The sequence below is a fragment of the Lemur catta genome, chromosome 11 (genome assembly GCF_020740605.2).
Source record: "Lemur catta isolate mLemCat1 chromosome 11, mLemCat1.pri, whole genome shotgun sequence".
NCBI classification, from domain to species: Eukaryota; Metazoa; Chordata; class Mammalia; order Primates; family Lemuridae; genus Lemur; species Lemur catta.
In genome coordinates this window covers 68,890,531-68,908,003 of record NC_059138.1, presented here as the reverse complement: position 1 = coordinate 68,908,003, position 17,473 = coordinate 68,890,531, and the positions used below count along the sequence as shown (strand labels likewise).

Here is a 17,473-nt window from a genome sequence, read left to right as displayed (position 1 = left end):
TAGTAGGCATTCAATAAATACTTGCTGAATGAAATACAAATAGACTAAATTGGGAGGAACTAATTATAAGAGTGCAGCAAAAGGGAAAGGTTTTAAAAGCTTCTTTTTATAAAGCAAAGGCAATTAAAGGGTGATGTGTGTATGTTCACAAGTCTCTAGCATAAGTTGCTTATACTGAATAAATTAGAGCACAATAAAAACTTTCACTATCAAGGGTTCTGGCTGGTGACAACCACATCCATCAATTGGACCACCCCTCCAGGCACCGTGCCAGTCAGCGAGCAGTCTGCTAGGAGGGAGCAGACAGCTACACACTTTTTTCAAGACAGTTTATGGCGACTTTTTCTAATCATTACAATAATACCCTAAAAAGCCCAAGAGATCAAAAAATATATTCTAATCAAAGTAGTCCACCATCTGCTTCTCCTTCATTTGGCAGGGCTTTTCTGGCACGATATTAAAAGGCAACAGAAAAGAGTAAAGAAAACCCTTGTAAAGTAGGGTTGCAATCATATTTCTGCAAAGAACACTTTAAGGAAGCTTGTCCCAACCTAAATGGTTCTCTGATAGGCTATTCCCTCAGTCACCCTGTGCATTAACCCAAGCTATGCAAACATCATCATAAAAAGATGCAATTCCCCCATCATGGGTGGGGAACCTGCGGTCTTAAGGCCGCATGTGGCCTTCTAGATTCTTAAGTGTGACCTTGTGTAAAATTTGGATTCAATCAAAACACTGCACATAAAGAACTGCAGGTTCCCCACCCTAGCCCTAAATCATCTGAACACACCCAAAGCACTCTCAGATCATAATGAACCATTCTTGTGGATAACTGCTAAGAATATTTTTGAGGTATTTGGCTATGAGAGAAGAGAACAGACTACCTTAACTCTCTGTGCACGTGATAATTAGAGTACATGACACCAGCTTGGTAGACCCCATTTTATTTATGAGCAGCCACTTCCAACATTCACAATGGAATACTGAACCATGAAGCCTCTTTAAAACAAGCTTTATTGCAAGGTGATGCTTCACTACAACCCTTCTCTGTATCCTCTGAGCAGTGGTGAAAACAAAACACACCTCGTAGGCGACTCAGCCATGGGGTTGCATTTGCTCTAATTCTGGGGCCACTCATTCAATCTGTGACAGACCCTTCTGTCTAGTTCAGCTCCTAGCATCTCTGAGATCCTGCTGGGTGCTGAAGCCAAATAAGCAAAAACCAGGACACGTGGCAGAGTGGCCCTCTGTCACACTGCCTGTAGGTAAACAGGACTCTCTAAGCACAAAACTAACCAGAGCCTGACGTGACATCAGCTGTTATTTTTCCTGTTCAATTCAACCTTTAAAGAGCATCCTGAAAATACTCCCCCCTAGCATAGAAAAGCTCATAATCAAATCTTACATGGCCTTTGCATTCACACTCGGCTTGGAATGGGACATACTCCTTTTCTTTGCTGTACATTCCAACTGCTCTGTGTGCAGAGACATCCTGATTGTCCCCAAACTGCAGATCTGCAATGCTGTCAAAAAGCTTGGCAAGGTGATGTGTTACCTAAAACAAGAATATTAGAACAGATAAGAACATTTCTTACTCTGGTGTACTCTGGTAATCTAGAGGTGATGCTATATGAAGTGGCAAAACTTCCTTTACAGAGTTGTCCCAAGATGTTTTTCCTCAAAATAACAGTCACATTTAAAATTTCAGAGTTTGAAATGACCTTGATGGAGAAGTAGCCAGGCACTCCGGCCATATCATCACATGTGGGCTGATGAACGCTTACTTGAAGGCTGGAGACTTACCCACTTCTCTATCTGTGCCATATTCCTGTGAACAGTCATCCTGCTGGGACTTCTGGGGTCAGGTTTTTAAAATTCAAATTTATATCATTAGTCTATACTGTAAAATTTAGATAAAATTTTACTCCTTTTGGGGGGGTCCCAAGTTATCACTTGATACTTTGGTGAGTCCCATGGCATCTTCGGTACATAAGAAAAGTAAATAGGATTTCCCCATTTTCGTTGATAGGGAAACTGAAGCTAAAATAGTAGGTAAATTCTCCAAGCCAACAGCGCTAAAAGTAAGGAAGTTAGATTTTGAATCCACAATTCCAGGCCATGTCTATAAAGGTTAAATTCTTCTGGCATCATAACCTCTTGCACCCTAAGTTTTGTATCCTTCAAAAGAACTCAAGAACTCCCAGTAAATAGCACATTGAACTCTATGTAGGTTCCAGACAATTTGGAATAACAAAAAAAAAAAAAAAGATCAAATTGAAACAAAAAACAAAAGATCAAATTGAGAGACAAAATATCAGCATTTTTTTTGCTAGAGGCCAGTTTGAGGAACAAAACCTAACTGGTCTCCAAATGCAACCCCTGAATTAGCAACATTTATTCATCCAGTCACATCAGCAGAGACCAGGACAGACCTCCCCCCGCACCCCCCGAGGAGCACTGCCCCATGTCTTTGCCACAGAGGAAAGGAGAGGAAAACACATTTTCTGCAGGTAGATTCACACCCAAGGAGGAGGAGGAGAAAGACTTTAGCAATCAGGTATTGTCTTTCTTGGAGTAGACTGAGAAAAGGGCAGAGATCAAGCCAGAGGAAGTCTCAGGAGTGGGAATAAACATTCCCTGCTTATACATGGTGCGGATAAAAGCTGCTAAGTGAAGAACAGTTTGTGGTTCCTCAGAAATTTAAACATAGAATTACCAATGGTCCAGAAATTCTGCTCCTAGGTATGTACCCGATAGAGTTGAAAACAGGGGACTCAAAGAAATATTTGTACACCATGTTCATAGAAGTATTATTTACACAGCCAAAAGGTAGAAACAACCCACATGTCCATCAACCAATGAATAGGTAAACAAATTGTAGTATAGCCACACAATGGAGTATTGTTCAGCCATAAGGAGGAATGCGGTACATGCTACAACAAAGTGAACCTTGAAAACATGAAGCTAAATGAAAGAAGCTGGTCACAGAAGACCACATATTGTATGATTCTATTTATATGAACTATCCAGAATAGGTAAATCCACAGATAACAGACAGCACACTGGTGGTTGCTAGGAGCTGGGGAAGGGGCTATGAGAAGTGACTGACTGTTTAATGGATAAGGGGTTTATTTTGGGGTGATGAAAATGTTTTGGAACTAGATAAGAGGTAGTAGTTGAACAACATTGTGAATGTACAAAATGCTATGGAATTGTACACTTTAAAATGGTTAATTTTATGTCATATAAATTTTATCTCAACAGAAAAAGTATATAAAATTAGAGCTGCTGATAACCAGAAGTTAGTTTAAAGCTATATAACATTCCCCAGCATATAGGCTCCATCTCTGTAACAAGTTTTCTTGAAATATCAAGTTTAGCTGGACTTTATACCTATGTAACAACGGCTTCCAGAAACAACAGTACCCTGCTGAAATTTTCTGCATGACAAGACCAAAACCATATTGGTAAGGAACTCCTTAAGAGTGATTTAATTTTTGAAGCTTTTAGCCTATTCATTTGTGCTGCATTGGCAGTTTTAGTATTAAAGAAAATCACAGCAAGAAGTCTTCTGAGTTTAAAATAGATGAGTTTTGGAGACTCTCACTTTAAACATAGACAGAGTGGTAGCTGACTGATCACAGCTTGGGTTATCATATCCTCCTCCATCCCTGTACATTACCCAAAGGACATTTCTGCACAGTGAGTCTCTCCAATAATCTAACAATTCACTCCCACAGCTGAAGTGGCCAGGAAGTGCACAGATGTTGAATGGCTTCTACTGTGTAATGGGCCTAGATAATATTCAATTGAAAAGCCTCAGGATAAATGGAACCTCAGCCATCAGACACCCTCACAGATTATTGCTTTGGTGAGAAAATAATTTTAAAAGAACTTCTGACTCTGTAGTCAGTCAGTGACCAGGAAATGCAACCCTTAAGGCCTGGAGTTCTCCCATTACTTACACCTGGCAGAGTTGAAGTTGGATGTTTTTATATTGTTTTCTGTTTAAAGTTCCTGAGGGAACAAGACTAATTTTAATTAATAGGGACTCTACTGCCCTTAGATCTGTTCTGTTTTCTACAAGATCTCTTTGTATTTGTTGACACAAATTTAAAATTCCTTCTTTCTAGTCAGCTGTTTGGAAAGACCTTTATTTTACAACTATTATAAAAAGAATACATGAAAAACTAATATTTCATAGGCCCCTCTCTTTTGATAACTCTTAAGAACTTCATCATATATTTTAGTACATTTCTAAAAGGGTAGTGATGAAAATTTGAATGTTATTTTGTGAGTTTACAGTAAATTAGGTGTATCCACCCACTAATGAATACAGGCAATCCTGGCTTTGTGCAGTAGTACGGCATCATCAAAACAACCATGCAAGCTGAAATCACACCAGGAGATCTTAATAATCAGTGGGGAAACCTATGGTTGTGAATTACCTTTAAAAATTTTTGTCAAAACTTTAAAATCCCTTACTGTTGCTTATAGATGTATAGAGAAAAGGAAAAAACTATTATCTAATATTTAGTACACTGCGATTGAAAACATCAAACACATTGAAATTTAAGTGTTTTCTTTGTAGAAAACTTATCAAGAGTAGTTTGAATAGTGTTGTCACCTTCTCACCTTATAACTTAAGGTATAGAAAGAGCATCTTTTCTATGCCTCGGCAAACTTTCATACTCCCGATTTGGATCAGCCGCCGTTTTATCCTTTAAGGTTTCAGTGTCATGAAGTTTCTTTGAAAGTTTCTTGAATGTGAAGTTATTTTTTGTTATTGTTTTTGGTTCCTCCCCCTGCCAACCCCCGCTCTGCCACCACTTCCTCTGGGACATGTTCATCCTTTTTATCACAACCACCATTCTCATATATGCTGCAAAGTTCATTTTCATGAAGTTCCCCTGGCTGCATATCTAGACCCTCTCAAATGGTGCAAGAGGCATCATTCCCAAACAGCTTCTCTCCTGTAACTCCTGTGTTTGATTCAAATTTCCCTTCTAGCATTACCAATTTCCATTTCTTTGCTACACTTTTCAACTTTGTTACCAATTCACTCTGTTGTCTATTGTTCTAAAATGTCACACAGGTTCATCATCAGGACAAGGAGGTCGTGGAACTACAAGCTTAGCTGCCTGTGTGTGAACCGAATAACAGATGCACAGTCGCTGGTCACCATCAGAATCTGAAAGATGTGACGTGATTGGCCACCGATTATGATGCACATCTGGTATCTGGGCAGTGATTTTGATTTTCAGGGAGTGAGGGGTTAGTGATGAAGTTTGTGCTTTTTTCAATCACTCAGTTAATGTGCCCCAGTATCTGAAATTTGAACCATGTTTTCAGGGCACTAGTTTTTTTAACCAATCCCTGGTAACTGAAATCCACACATCAGAACTGTGCACAGGAAGAACCTCTTACTAAATGTAAGAACTTACATTTATATACCTGTAAATAAAGTTGAAAACATTTACTCATCTAGGTAATTTTATAATTTAAAATACACACCAGTACAAAGATCAGCTGATCGACCCTTCATGACCTATAGCTGTTGTTCATGGAGAAAACAAAGGGAAGAAAGATGAAATTACTAGAGTTTACAATTACATTCTCAAATCTTACTGCTTGCTTTTTGCCTATGTCTAAGTTCATGTTTGTTCTCATCTACCTAAGGATGCGCTGCTTCCTAAGTGGTATATGATATACCCAAAGGCTAGAACCACTCCTGACCTGGTGAGCACCTCAGGGTTCATTCCTATGTATTCATTAACTCACTTATTCATAATGATGATGTATTCATAATAGTAATGCTTGTGAGAATATAAGTAATGACCAAATGTAGGCAGTCCTGTCTTTTGTGGATATTATCCTCTAATGAGTCCATTATTTTTACTTGTGTAAAAATTTAAGCTAATCTTTCAAAATAGTAAATAGTTGTATTTTTTTATTATTGATAATATTAGAGATGGTACAGCATTAGGAAATGGGGATGCAATATAGTTAAGTCTAAATCTGCAAAAACTTTCTAGAAGTTGTTAAATCAGTGATGGCACTTTCTTAAAATGAAACCTATTAAACATTGCACCGAAGAAAAATATTTCAATTTTGATTAAGTATATATGTTATAGCATATACAGACACGTAAAAAACTATGATCACTCAAAAATAGGAACTAAGAGTATGTTAATCTCATTTTTTTCTATGTATTTCTATATTTTTCAAACTTTCAATAATGAACATGCAATTACTTACATAATCCAGATTTGCTTTAACCAAAAATAAAACTATAGCGTATATAATATTTTGCAATTTAAATTTTCACTTATTAATATAACTTACACATATCCATACATTATCAGCCCATACAGGGCTGATTCTGTATTGCTTTCTTAAAGTCTCTTACATGCATATACTGTATAATTTTATATCAATGTGTTTACAACACAAATGCTGGGTTTTTCCAAATAAACTTTCAAAAATTGAAATACGCATTAAGGAAAATACAAAAAAAAATGCGTGTACAGCTTAATAAATTTTAACAAAGTGAACCTGACTCTTGTTACCCCCAAGAAGATTAAAGAATACCAGCACCTAGAAGACTCCTTATGGTCCATGCCAGTTACTACTCCTCTAAAAATGGACATTATCTGTCAAAAATATGGATATTATCTTTACAAAAGTGAATTCACACAATACGTACTCTATGCATCTGCCTTCTGTTGTTCAATATTATGTTACTGAGGTTTATTCACATTATTAGGTATAGCACTGGTTTTCATTTTCATTGCTATATGGCATTACATTGTATGCATTATATATAACACAATGTATTTAGCCATTCTTCTGTTAAAGGACATTTAGAGTGTTTCCAGTTTGGAGCTATTATACATAATGTGCCTATGAAAATTCTTGTAAACCTTTTTTGCTTCCTATATGTATGCATTTCTACTGAGAAGATGAATTGCTGGATAATAATATATGATTATATTCATATATAGAAGTTACTATTAAACAGTGCTTTGAGTGGCTGTACAAATTTACAATCCCAATGGCTAGATATAACCATTCCCCATTACTCTACATCCTTACCATTATTTAATATTGTGAGTTTTAATACTAGCCTTTTGGTGGGTTTGATCTTGATATCTCATTGTGTGAGCAAGTATATGGGTTTTTTAAATCCTAAATCATAAATTGAGAAATTATCTATACAAATTAAAAAGAGAGGGGGAAATGAATACTAGGCAGAGCATTTCAGGCTAATAAAGAGTCAGAAACACAGCAACTTATGATGTTTTCACCAGTCCCCCCATAGTCACTGATGTCAAAACAATGTCAACCACTGATACCAAGGTATCTTCAGGAAGGAAAAAATAAAACAAAAATTAAAAAGAAAAAAAATAAAATGGAGAAGTCTAGCTTCATGGATTAGTACTTTTTATTAATTAATTTTTTGTTTTTCCTTCAAATTTCAAGTAAGACCTTTTATTTTAAATCAGTAGCACATAAAATCCTTGATATTATTGAATGCGCATTCATGTACTTATGTATGTATATGTGAACATATAACTAACACATATCTATTAGCTTTTACAGTATAACAAACCATCCCAAAATTTAATGGCTTAAAATAGCAACAATTTCATGGCTCACAATTCTGTGTATTGGTCTTGTGTTGACTCAGCTAGACCCAACTGGGCTCTCTCATATACTTGTGGTCTGCTAGTGATCAGGTGATTCTCCCACAGGTGTGACGGTTGCCCAGCTGGTGGCTTTGACATGAGCATGTGTTTCTCATCATACAGCAGCTAGTACTGATTCATTTATGATAGGCTGGTCACAGGTTTCTGAAGAGCAGCAAGAGGACAAGCCCCAGTGCATAAAAGCTTTTCAAGGTCTTACTAATGATACAGTGGTCAAAACAAGTCACACGGCATCCCAACTGGCAAAATAGGCTTTCCCGCTTGATGAAAACTGCAACATCATATTGAAAGGGTACAGATGCAGGGAGGGAAAGAATTTGCGGCCATTTTCACAATATTATATGTTAAGTACTTTTCTCAGTTCTTTATGCACTTTTCTTGTTACTCAGAAGACAAAAAGACAGTACCCTCTACTTTCCCCACATGCTATATGAGAAAATTAAGGTTCAGAAAGGTAAAGCAATAACATAGTCATCAGCAGAGACAGTAAACTCAGGTCTATATGATCTCAAGATCTGCCTTTAAGATACAGCAGTGTTTTTTATCACCTAATACTAAGCTCGTTTCTCACAAGCACCTTTTCTGAATGCCAATATTTACAATCTATTAGAGGTGTCAGTTGAGTGCCATCTGTCTCATCGCTAAAATTTAAGGGATTTCTCCAAAGACAAGTTGCCATATTTTCGTTACGTAGATTGGTGTGGATGCCCTTGAAGGACATTTCTTGATGCAATTATTAAGCATTCCTGAATATATGTACTTCTGATCTTATTATTTTAGAGACCGCATTGTGACCTCAATTTCTACAGCTGTAACTTTCTGGCAGTCACATTAAAACATGAAAAAAAACAGGTGAAATTAATTTTAATGTATTTTATTTAACCTAGTATATCCAAGATACTATCATTTCAACATGTGATTAATATAAAAATTACTGATATATTTTATTTCTTCTTTGTAATAAGTCTTTGAAACCAGGTGTGCATTTTATATTTACAGCACATTTTAATTTGGATTTTCCATCAGAAATACTTGATCTATATTTAGATTTCATAAAATATGCAAAGGCAAAGGTAGATTCATACATTCGAGTTGTTTCAAACACACATTTTCCAACAACTAAAACAAATATCAGTTTTTATATTTAAATCAATAAAAATTTATTGAAATTTAAAAGTCAGTTCCAGGGTTGCCACATTTGAAGTGCTCAATAGCCACATGAAACTCATGGCTACTCCATTAGAAGCATAAGATTAGCTGATTGCATCAAAACTCTGAAAGTCTGTCTTTCTTTAGCACAGCTCCATCATAGAGAAGCTTCTTATAAGCTAATCTTTATGGAGAAGTTAAATATCTCATAGTGGATGAGGGAAAAGGAAATGTACAAACTCTTCTAGGACATAAAGATCTTTCACATGAATAGGTGTCAGTGGCTAAAGACATCCTGACTCCCCAAAGTTGTCAACTATTTTAAGTTACTGTCTAACAACTTGGAAGGACACAAAACGGTCAACTGATCTTAACTATACTAATTCAGTTGAAAAACACAAATGGATGTTTTTCTAAGAGGAAAAAAAAATCAAAGAACGTTAAAAGTGAATCATGTCAGAACTTGAAACCAGTTGCACATAACTATTGCACCATGACAGTGAATCCTGCAAGTACACCTTTATGTTATTTTTGCAGCAACTACCAGAGAGTTTTACCACTGAAGTTAAACAGCATCTATATCCACAGTCCTTTAGATAACCTATGCCCTTGGAAGTGGAGGCCAAGCTGAATTCTGGGGGAGAGAAAATCTTTAACACATTGACTGCCACACTAGAAAAAAAAATTTTTCCCCCTTGGGGCCAAAATGATCCTTTCCAATTTGTTATTTTTTACTGTTTTCTGTGCGTGAGTTACGGGCAATGCAATCCACATTTTTAGAACTGCCAATATTAATTGTAACAATAAGAACATCAACAAGTAAGATTTTCATGAACCAACCACAGGGTTTTGCTTCATGCAGCCCCAGGCTCAAAACTAGCCTGAGTTAAATACAACTCACATGGCAATCAATGTGTTAAAACTTGACCTTAAACCAAGCTTACTAATAGCTAATAATCACCGAAGGCATCCTATATGCACCAGTTTTATCACTCTGACATTCCGACTCAAGTATCTTAAATTGGGAATTTCTGCTTACAGAATGGGGGTTGTAGTAATATCAGACCTCCCTGGCTGATGTGTTTAGGCTGATTAAATTCCACAATTAACTAGAGAAACTCTCACTTGGACCGACACTCTTAAATTGAGTGTGGGTGGGTGGAGGAGAGGGACCTGAAGAATTCAAGTCATTCACAAGATGTCAAGATGAGTTATCTGCTCACAAAGAGTGCCTTTCATGGGGATATTGCATTGTTACTCCACAAGCTGCAGTTGCCATGTTATCTCAGTCACACTGCAGGGAACACATTCAGGAATGTTAAAAGACATAGGTGGAAAAGCCCTGTGTGGTGGTCTGGAACTGATTCTGATATTGAAAAGAGGGTAAGAGAGTGTAGCAAGGCCATGCTATCTGGCATAAGTGCCAAAAGCATTAACTATTCTGACAGTCAGCAACCAAGAATTCAGAATGCAAGTTGAATTTGCAGAACCATTTCTTTCAGAGAAAGAAGCTGACTATGGCTCTAGATGACTCAGATTGCCCTTAGTTCCTTCTCAATCCCCTTCTTCAACAAGTCACTCTTGGATGGTTATTCATACCACAAAGGCTGCCAAATGCTCTTTTTAATAATGGACCTTTAGTAACTGTGATAGCATTTTATGTGAATTTGAATTGCTCAAAGTTTAAACAGTATAAGCAAAAAGTACTCAATAAAAGTCACATTTTGAGCACGATTTGAAATAATATGAATTTCCTCAAAATTTCAAACCATATCAAAAATCTAATTATTTCAAAACTGAGGGTCAGAACTGTAAACCATGTTCACACTATAGCCACATGGCCAACCCCTTTAGCTGGTAAGCAGAAATACCCACCTCCTTTTGCTAGGATGGTGGCATTTTGTTAGTATGCTAGCACTCATTAACACAGCTGTGAGAGATTTTAAAGAGTTCCATTTTGTGATTTTAACATTGAGTTTCATCATAATTTAAAATCTTTTTTAATCGAAGGGTACTAATACATGTACTGAGAACGTACAGGACATTCAGGGATTTAGAACGCATGGTTAAAGTGCCATGAATGAGGTAGGCAAGATGACTACCACAATAAGTCTCACTAATAATTGAGAAGCTAGCAATCTGCAAAATATTAATATCAAAGTCATGCTATAAAAATAATAAGAAGGATTTAAAAAATACACCATTGACATTTGCAAAGTAACTCAGCATCAGAAATGCAAATACTGTGAATCATCATGTTGCTTGGCTAAAGTATGAAGTATTTTTTTGATGGTTTAAAAGGAGAGTGAAAAACTGAAAGTCTTTCCTCTAAGATCTGGAATGAGACAAGGAAGCCCACTTTCACCACTCTCATTCAACATAGTATTAGAAGTCCTAGCTAGAGTAATTAGACAAGAGATAGAAATAAAGGCATACAAATTAGAAAGGAAGAGTTCAAATTATTTTTGTTTGCAGACAATATGATCTCACATTTAGAAAAACCTAAAGTCTCCACCAAAAAGCTATTGGAACTGATAAACAAATTCAGTATAGTTGTAGGATACAAAATCAATGTACAAAAACCAGTAGCATTTCTATATGCCAACAGTGAACAATCTGGAAAAGAAACCAAGAAAACAATCCTATTTACAATAGTTAAAAATACATTATGTATATAAAATACCTCAGAATAAACTTAACCAAAGAAGTAAAAGATCTCTATAATGAAAACAACAAAACACTGATGGAAGAAATTGAAGAGGCCGCACAAAAAAATGGAAAGATGATCCATGTTCATGGATTAGGAAGAATCAATATTGTTCAAATGTCCATACTACCCAAACCAATCTACAGATTCGATGCAATCCCTATGAAAACATCAATGACATTCTTCACAGAAATAGAATAATCCTAAAATTTATACAGAACCACAAAAGACTCATAATAACCAAAGTCATCCTGCACAAAAAGAACAAAGCTAGAGGAATCACATTACCTCACTTCAAATTATACTACAAAGCTACAGTAACCAAAACAGCATGGTATTGGCATAAAAACAGATACATAGAGCAACAGAACAGAATAGAGAACCTAGAAATAAATCCACACATTTATAGTCAACTGATTTTTGACAAAGGTACCAAGAACATACACTGGGGTAAGGACAGTTCCTTCAATAAAAGGTGCTAGGAAAATTGGATATCCATATGCAGAAGAATGAAACTAGACCCCTATCTCTTGCCATATACAAAAATCAAATCAAAATGGATTAAAACTTAAAGACCTGAAACTGTAAGTTTTCTTCTCCTAGAAAGAAAACATTGAGGAAACACACTAAGACATTAGTCTGGGCAAAGATTTCTTGAGTAAGACCTCAAAAGCACAGGCAACCCAAGCAAAATGAGCAAATGGGATCATTTCAAGCTAAAAAGCTCCTGCACAGCAAAGGAAAAATTAGCAAAGTTAAGAGATGACTCACAGAGTGGGAGAAAATATTTGAAAGCTACCCATCTGACAAGTAATTAATAACTAGAATATATAAGGGGCTCCAACAAGTTGATAGAAAAAAACCAATAATCTGCTTTAAAAATGGGCAGAAAATCTGAACAGACATTTCTCAAAAGAAATCACAGAAATAGCCAACAAGCTATGAAAAAATGCTCAACATCACTAGAGAAATGCAAATCAAAAACTACAATGAGATGCTATCTCATCCCAGTTAAAATGCTTTTATCCAAAAGATAGGCAATAATGAATGCTGGCAAGGACATAGAGAAAGGGGAGCTCTCAGACAAAGTTTATCGGGATGTAAATTAGTATAGCCACAATGGAGAACAGTATGGAGGTTCCTCAAAGATCTAAAAATAGAACTACCATATGATCCAACAATTCCAATGCTGGGTATATATCCAAAAGAAAGAAAATCAGTATATCAAAGAGATAATTGCACTCCCATGTTTATTGTAACATTAGTCACAACAGCCAAGATATGGAATCAACCTAAGTGTCCATCAATGGATGAATGGATAAAGAAAATGTGGCACATGTACACAATAGAATATAATTCAGCCATAAAAATTAATAAAACCCTGCCATTTGCAATAACATGGATGGAAGTGGAGAACATAATGTTAAATGAAATAACCAAGCACATAAAGACAAACATGCCATGTTTTCACTTCTATGTGGAAGCTAAAAGAAAATTGAACTCAAGGAGACAGAGACTAGAATGATGGTTACCAGAGGCTGGGAAGGGTAGTGGGAAGTGGAAGATAAAGAGGGGATGGTTAATGGGTACAAAAGTACAGTGATTATAGTTAATAATTTATTGTATATTTTAAAATGACTACAAGAGTGGAATTGGAATGTTCCTAATAGAAAGAAATGATAAATGCTTGAGGTGATAGATATCCCAGTTACCCTGATTTAATCATTACACATTGTATGCTTATACAAAAACATCACACATACTCCATTAACATGTATAACTATTATGTATCCATATAAATGAAAAATAAAAATAAATAAAAGGAGGGTGAAGAGAGTTGGTGACAAGAATACATTGAGTGATCTGTTCCTCCAGCACCAGCCTAGGACAAAAAGTCACTGGGTACGTGTACATTCTGAAGAAAGCAGACATGGGTTAGGACAGGTTAGTCCCTCCAGGGTTTGGTAAGACATATGTCAACACCCTACCTTAGTCTACCTCCATACGCCTCTTGTATGGAAAGTCCTGCAGGGAGGAGGGGAGAAGAGGAGGGCAGCCTCACAGCTGTGAGTTATCATCCCAGCGGAGGATGCCGTGGCATTTTCCTCTCTCCTTGTGGGTAAGGTAAAGGAATGTGTCCCACAGCTTCCACTCTAAAGTTAAGTGAGAGGAGTTGAAGAAGCGCTCATAGAAACCCTAGGTATCTACAGGAAGTGACTCTTCGACGTGTCCCTCATTTGGACATCTGTCTAGGTGGAACAGGAAGAAGATGATGTCACCAGAGGGCTGGTTACCCTGCCAAGGGCAAGAACTGGAAGAGTTAAGGTGGAGTTGGCTCTGCCATGCATATCCCTGGGGTGATTCCTTTTGTCCCCTGAGGACTTGCACATGTGCTCCACAAGAGACCCAACACATGGATCCTCACTGTGGAGGGTGAAGATCCACAGTCCCTGCTGGCCAGAGAAGCAGGAACAATCATTAGCAAGGGCAATGTGGACAGATCACACCCCAAACCCTTCCTGGTGATAAATGGGTAGGACAGAGAATGAAAGAATCTCTCTCCAACCTCAAGTTCTTATATGAAAGCCTGGCCTTGACATGGAGGTGAGATGGGAATTTCTAACTAGACCTTGCTGAGTTGGTTTTGGTTTATCTATTTATTTTTTTTAATAAGAAAAGGGGGCCAGGAAACTTCTATATCTGCTCAAAATGTGATAAACGGGTCTGCCACCAGTGTAAAGAGATTCAGCAGAGCACATTTGGCATTAGTAATTGCAGAAAAATAAAACTGTTTAATGACTGTTATTTTATGGAATGACTATTGTTCAATAAACCAGTCACACACATTTTTATTGTGTTTAAAGAATGTGATTAAAAGAAAAAGAATGCTATCCTACTTACAGATTTATGCATCTCTCTTCTAATTTACATATTGAAAATTCATTTTGCATTATAAGCATTTTGGATTGGAAAGGTCTTTAGGAAAACATACCTCAGCAGAATATGATACCTTCTACCTCGTATAGTCACCCTGGGCAGAGGGGTCCGGGTGCCGGTCAGGAGGACATCCCCAGGGGATGACTGGAGCCTAAGTGTGGTTATTACCATTATCTTTGAACTTAGGGTTTTTTAAAACATCTAATTGTATATTATATAAATATGTAAGAGGTGGATATAACGGGTTCCTAGTCAATCTAGTCAGATGGAGTTGATTTACAAAGCCATCTAGAATGTAGCACGAACGTACAAAACAGTATCTGAATGGTGACACTGAAAATGTTGCCTAAGTTGACCAAAAATTCTGTTATTAATAGCAAGACTGCACTTGTATTATCAGCAAGACTAGCCATCGAAATAAATTTAGGTTTACAGTTAAATAATGAAAAAGATAAATACTGTGTCCAAAGAACAGCAAAATTTAGGAACCGCAATGGGAAGAGACACATGTTATAAAGAAAATGGCATGGAAATATCTAGAGAAAAAATGTTTTTCCAAGAAAAAGACCATGGAGAAAACTCCACCACGATACAGCACAAACTTCAGTTTCAAAGTAATCTGCAATATGCAATCAACTCTAGAAGTACCCACCTCTGTCTGCTGCAACAACTGTAAGATCTAAGTGAATGTGAATAATTGAGTAGGTCTAAGTGAAAGGCAATATCCTCTAAAAGTTTATAGGAAGGAGTACAATTTTGGAATTGTACATAATTTGCCTCTGGTCTTAGCTCTGAGATTACAAAAAATAATATCTGCTTTTATTTGCTTTAAATATTGACATGGGGACCAGTAAACAGGTAGTGCATGAATTTTGTACAGGTGGGGGAAGTTAAAGGGTCAGAGATTGAGCCTCAAATTATTAAAATCAAACTCAGACAGCACTGAAGAGTAGTCCAATGTAATAGTTATAAAGGTTACTCTGGAGTTAAGGGAGTAGTAAGAATGTACCAGCCACGATCTCCTCCCAACAGGTGACCCGCTCCTTCCTAGGCAAACTGCTAACCAGGTCAGAGATGCTCCAGGCCTTGTCCCAGAATTCTGGTGGATCTGGAGCCAGTGTTTCTTCCCGTTGACGTCCTTTCAGGACCCTAAGCCTTATACATTTAATATCCTTGCCCTTTACTGAACACCAGGCAGTTATTCCTCCTACTTCATTTGCACAGCCTCTGACATCGCTCTGTTGCCGCATTAAGAATGTGAACTGCAGATTTTCTAGTTCCTGGCACATGTGATGTGACAGGTGGCATTTGACAATGATAGAGAAACTGTGACATTCCGTAGCTAACATCGTATAATGTAAGACTTTCAAAAAAATGTTACCTGCTTAGGCTGAGCTCCCTTTGAGAGAATGTCAAGTAAATCAGCAGAAGAGATGAAATAGAAGCGAGGAAAAGCTACACGCTTGGTTTCCAGGTATTCAGCGAGAGCTTTTTCACAAAGAGAAAGCCTAGATGAATGAAAAATCTTTTTAAGCATATTTTGTCCATTCGGTCATTAAAACTTCAGCAAAACAACACCCAGCTCCTGTCGCCTGTCCATGCATCACAGTGAGCTCACTGTAACAGGTAGCCTGGCTCCTTCCCTGACACCACCGTCTTGCTTACGACTGATACACAAGTCGTGGCAAGTAGGAGGAAACAGATACACACACACACACACACACCCATTAGTTGCGGCTAAATATAGATCAGACTTAGGTTTGTATCTCTCCTCACTTTTCTTAATGACACTCCTAATCAGCATTGGAGAAGACTAGGTTTGCTATCGCTCAACCTGAACACAAAATGCATTAGTAAGAAGTAATTGGCTGAGGGTCTTCCCTTGGCCACGAATGTCTACAAAACACAAGTGTCTACATCCTTCTCAGGTATTCGGAGGAGTCATGAGATCCAGAATTAGTTCCACCTTCTTGTCCTTAGTAGAGCAGAAACCACCCAAAGGCAGAGCCCCAGGGCATTGACCAAACAGAAATAATTCGCTTCTGTAGCAATTCACTCTTTTTATCACCAAAAAACTGCCAGACTATTAAACAGGTTTACGTATGTAATATGCATTTTACCTTCTTTTTCCTACCTTGCAATAAAAAGTGAGCACAATTTCACACAAACCTCTCATTTTAGTAGCTGATCTGCCCATTATTAATCAAAAGCCAGAATATTCTTATGACTACCAACTGTTGTAGAATTAAATGTGAAAATCATTTTTACAAATGGCTCTTAGGGCAAGGATTTCAAAAATGCTAATATGTTCTCTAAGGATAATTTCTAATAAAATGAAACTATATACAAACTAAAGAACTAAAATAACTGAGTACAATCCCAGGTCGTACCCTACAGGGGGTGTTCAATCAATATTTGAAGGACAGTTTGATGAAAGAAATGATCAATCATGTTAAATCTCTTGATAATAAGATATTTTAATTTTACTATTATAATACTCTTTTCAGAAAACAGAAATATATTTGTGGTTATTTGCATTAAATCATATGTATATATGTACCACGTAATGTGTATAAGGCAACTAAACAATTATAAGCAAAATTATAAAATAATTTAGTAGAGGCTGCACATATAATAACATGGTATTAAGTACTATTAGGTATGTGAAAGAAATTTTATAAAATTATAGCAAACTGATCACTTTATATACCTTTATTCTTACCTGTACTGTAAATCTTTAAGTTTTTCATAGAGATTAGGTCTGCACGTTGCTTCTAAAACATTTTTTACTTTGGCTGTCTTGAACATTAACTCCTGTATGAACGTACAACATAGAGCCATTGATATTAGAAATTTCTTTTCTAAATTTCTAATCCCCATTTTGGGGATCAAAAAATGAAGAACAAACAAGCAATAAGGAGGCAAGGTTAAGGAGACTTCTAGGAATGCCTGACACCACATCTGTTTACTT

General features: G+C 36.8%; 1 protein-coding gene across 1 annotated transcript in view; it reads right to left on the bottom strand.

The window, feature by feature from the left end:
• DNAH11 (dynein axonemal heavy chain 11) overlaps window positions 1-17,473 on the bottom strand; it is a 301,905-nt gene that overhangs the window by 210,223 nt on the left and 74,209 nt on the right. The window contains exons 27-29 of the mRNA XM_045564154.1: window positions 17,225-17,316; window positions 15,884-16,010; window positions 1,406-1,555 (exon numbers count right to left, since the gene is read on the bottom strand). Coding sequence (XP_045420110.1) covers window positions 1,406-1,555; window positions 15,884-16,010; window positions 17,225-17,316 — 369 coding nt within the window. The remainder of the gene's footprint in view (window positions 1-1,405; window positions 1,556-15,883; window positions 16,011-17,224; window positions 17,317-17,473) is intronic.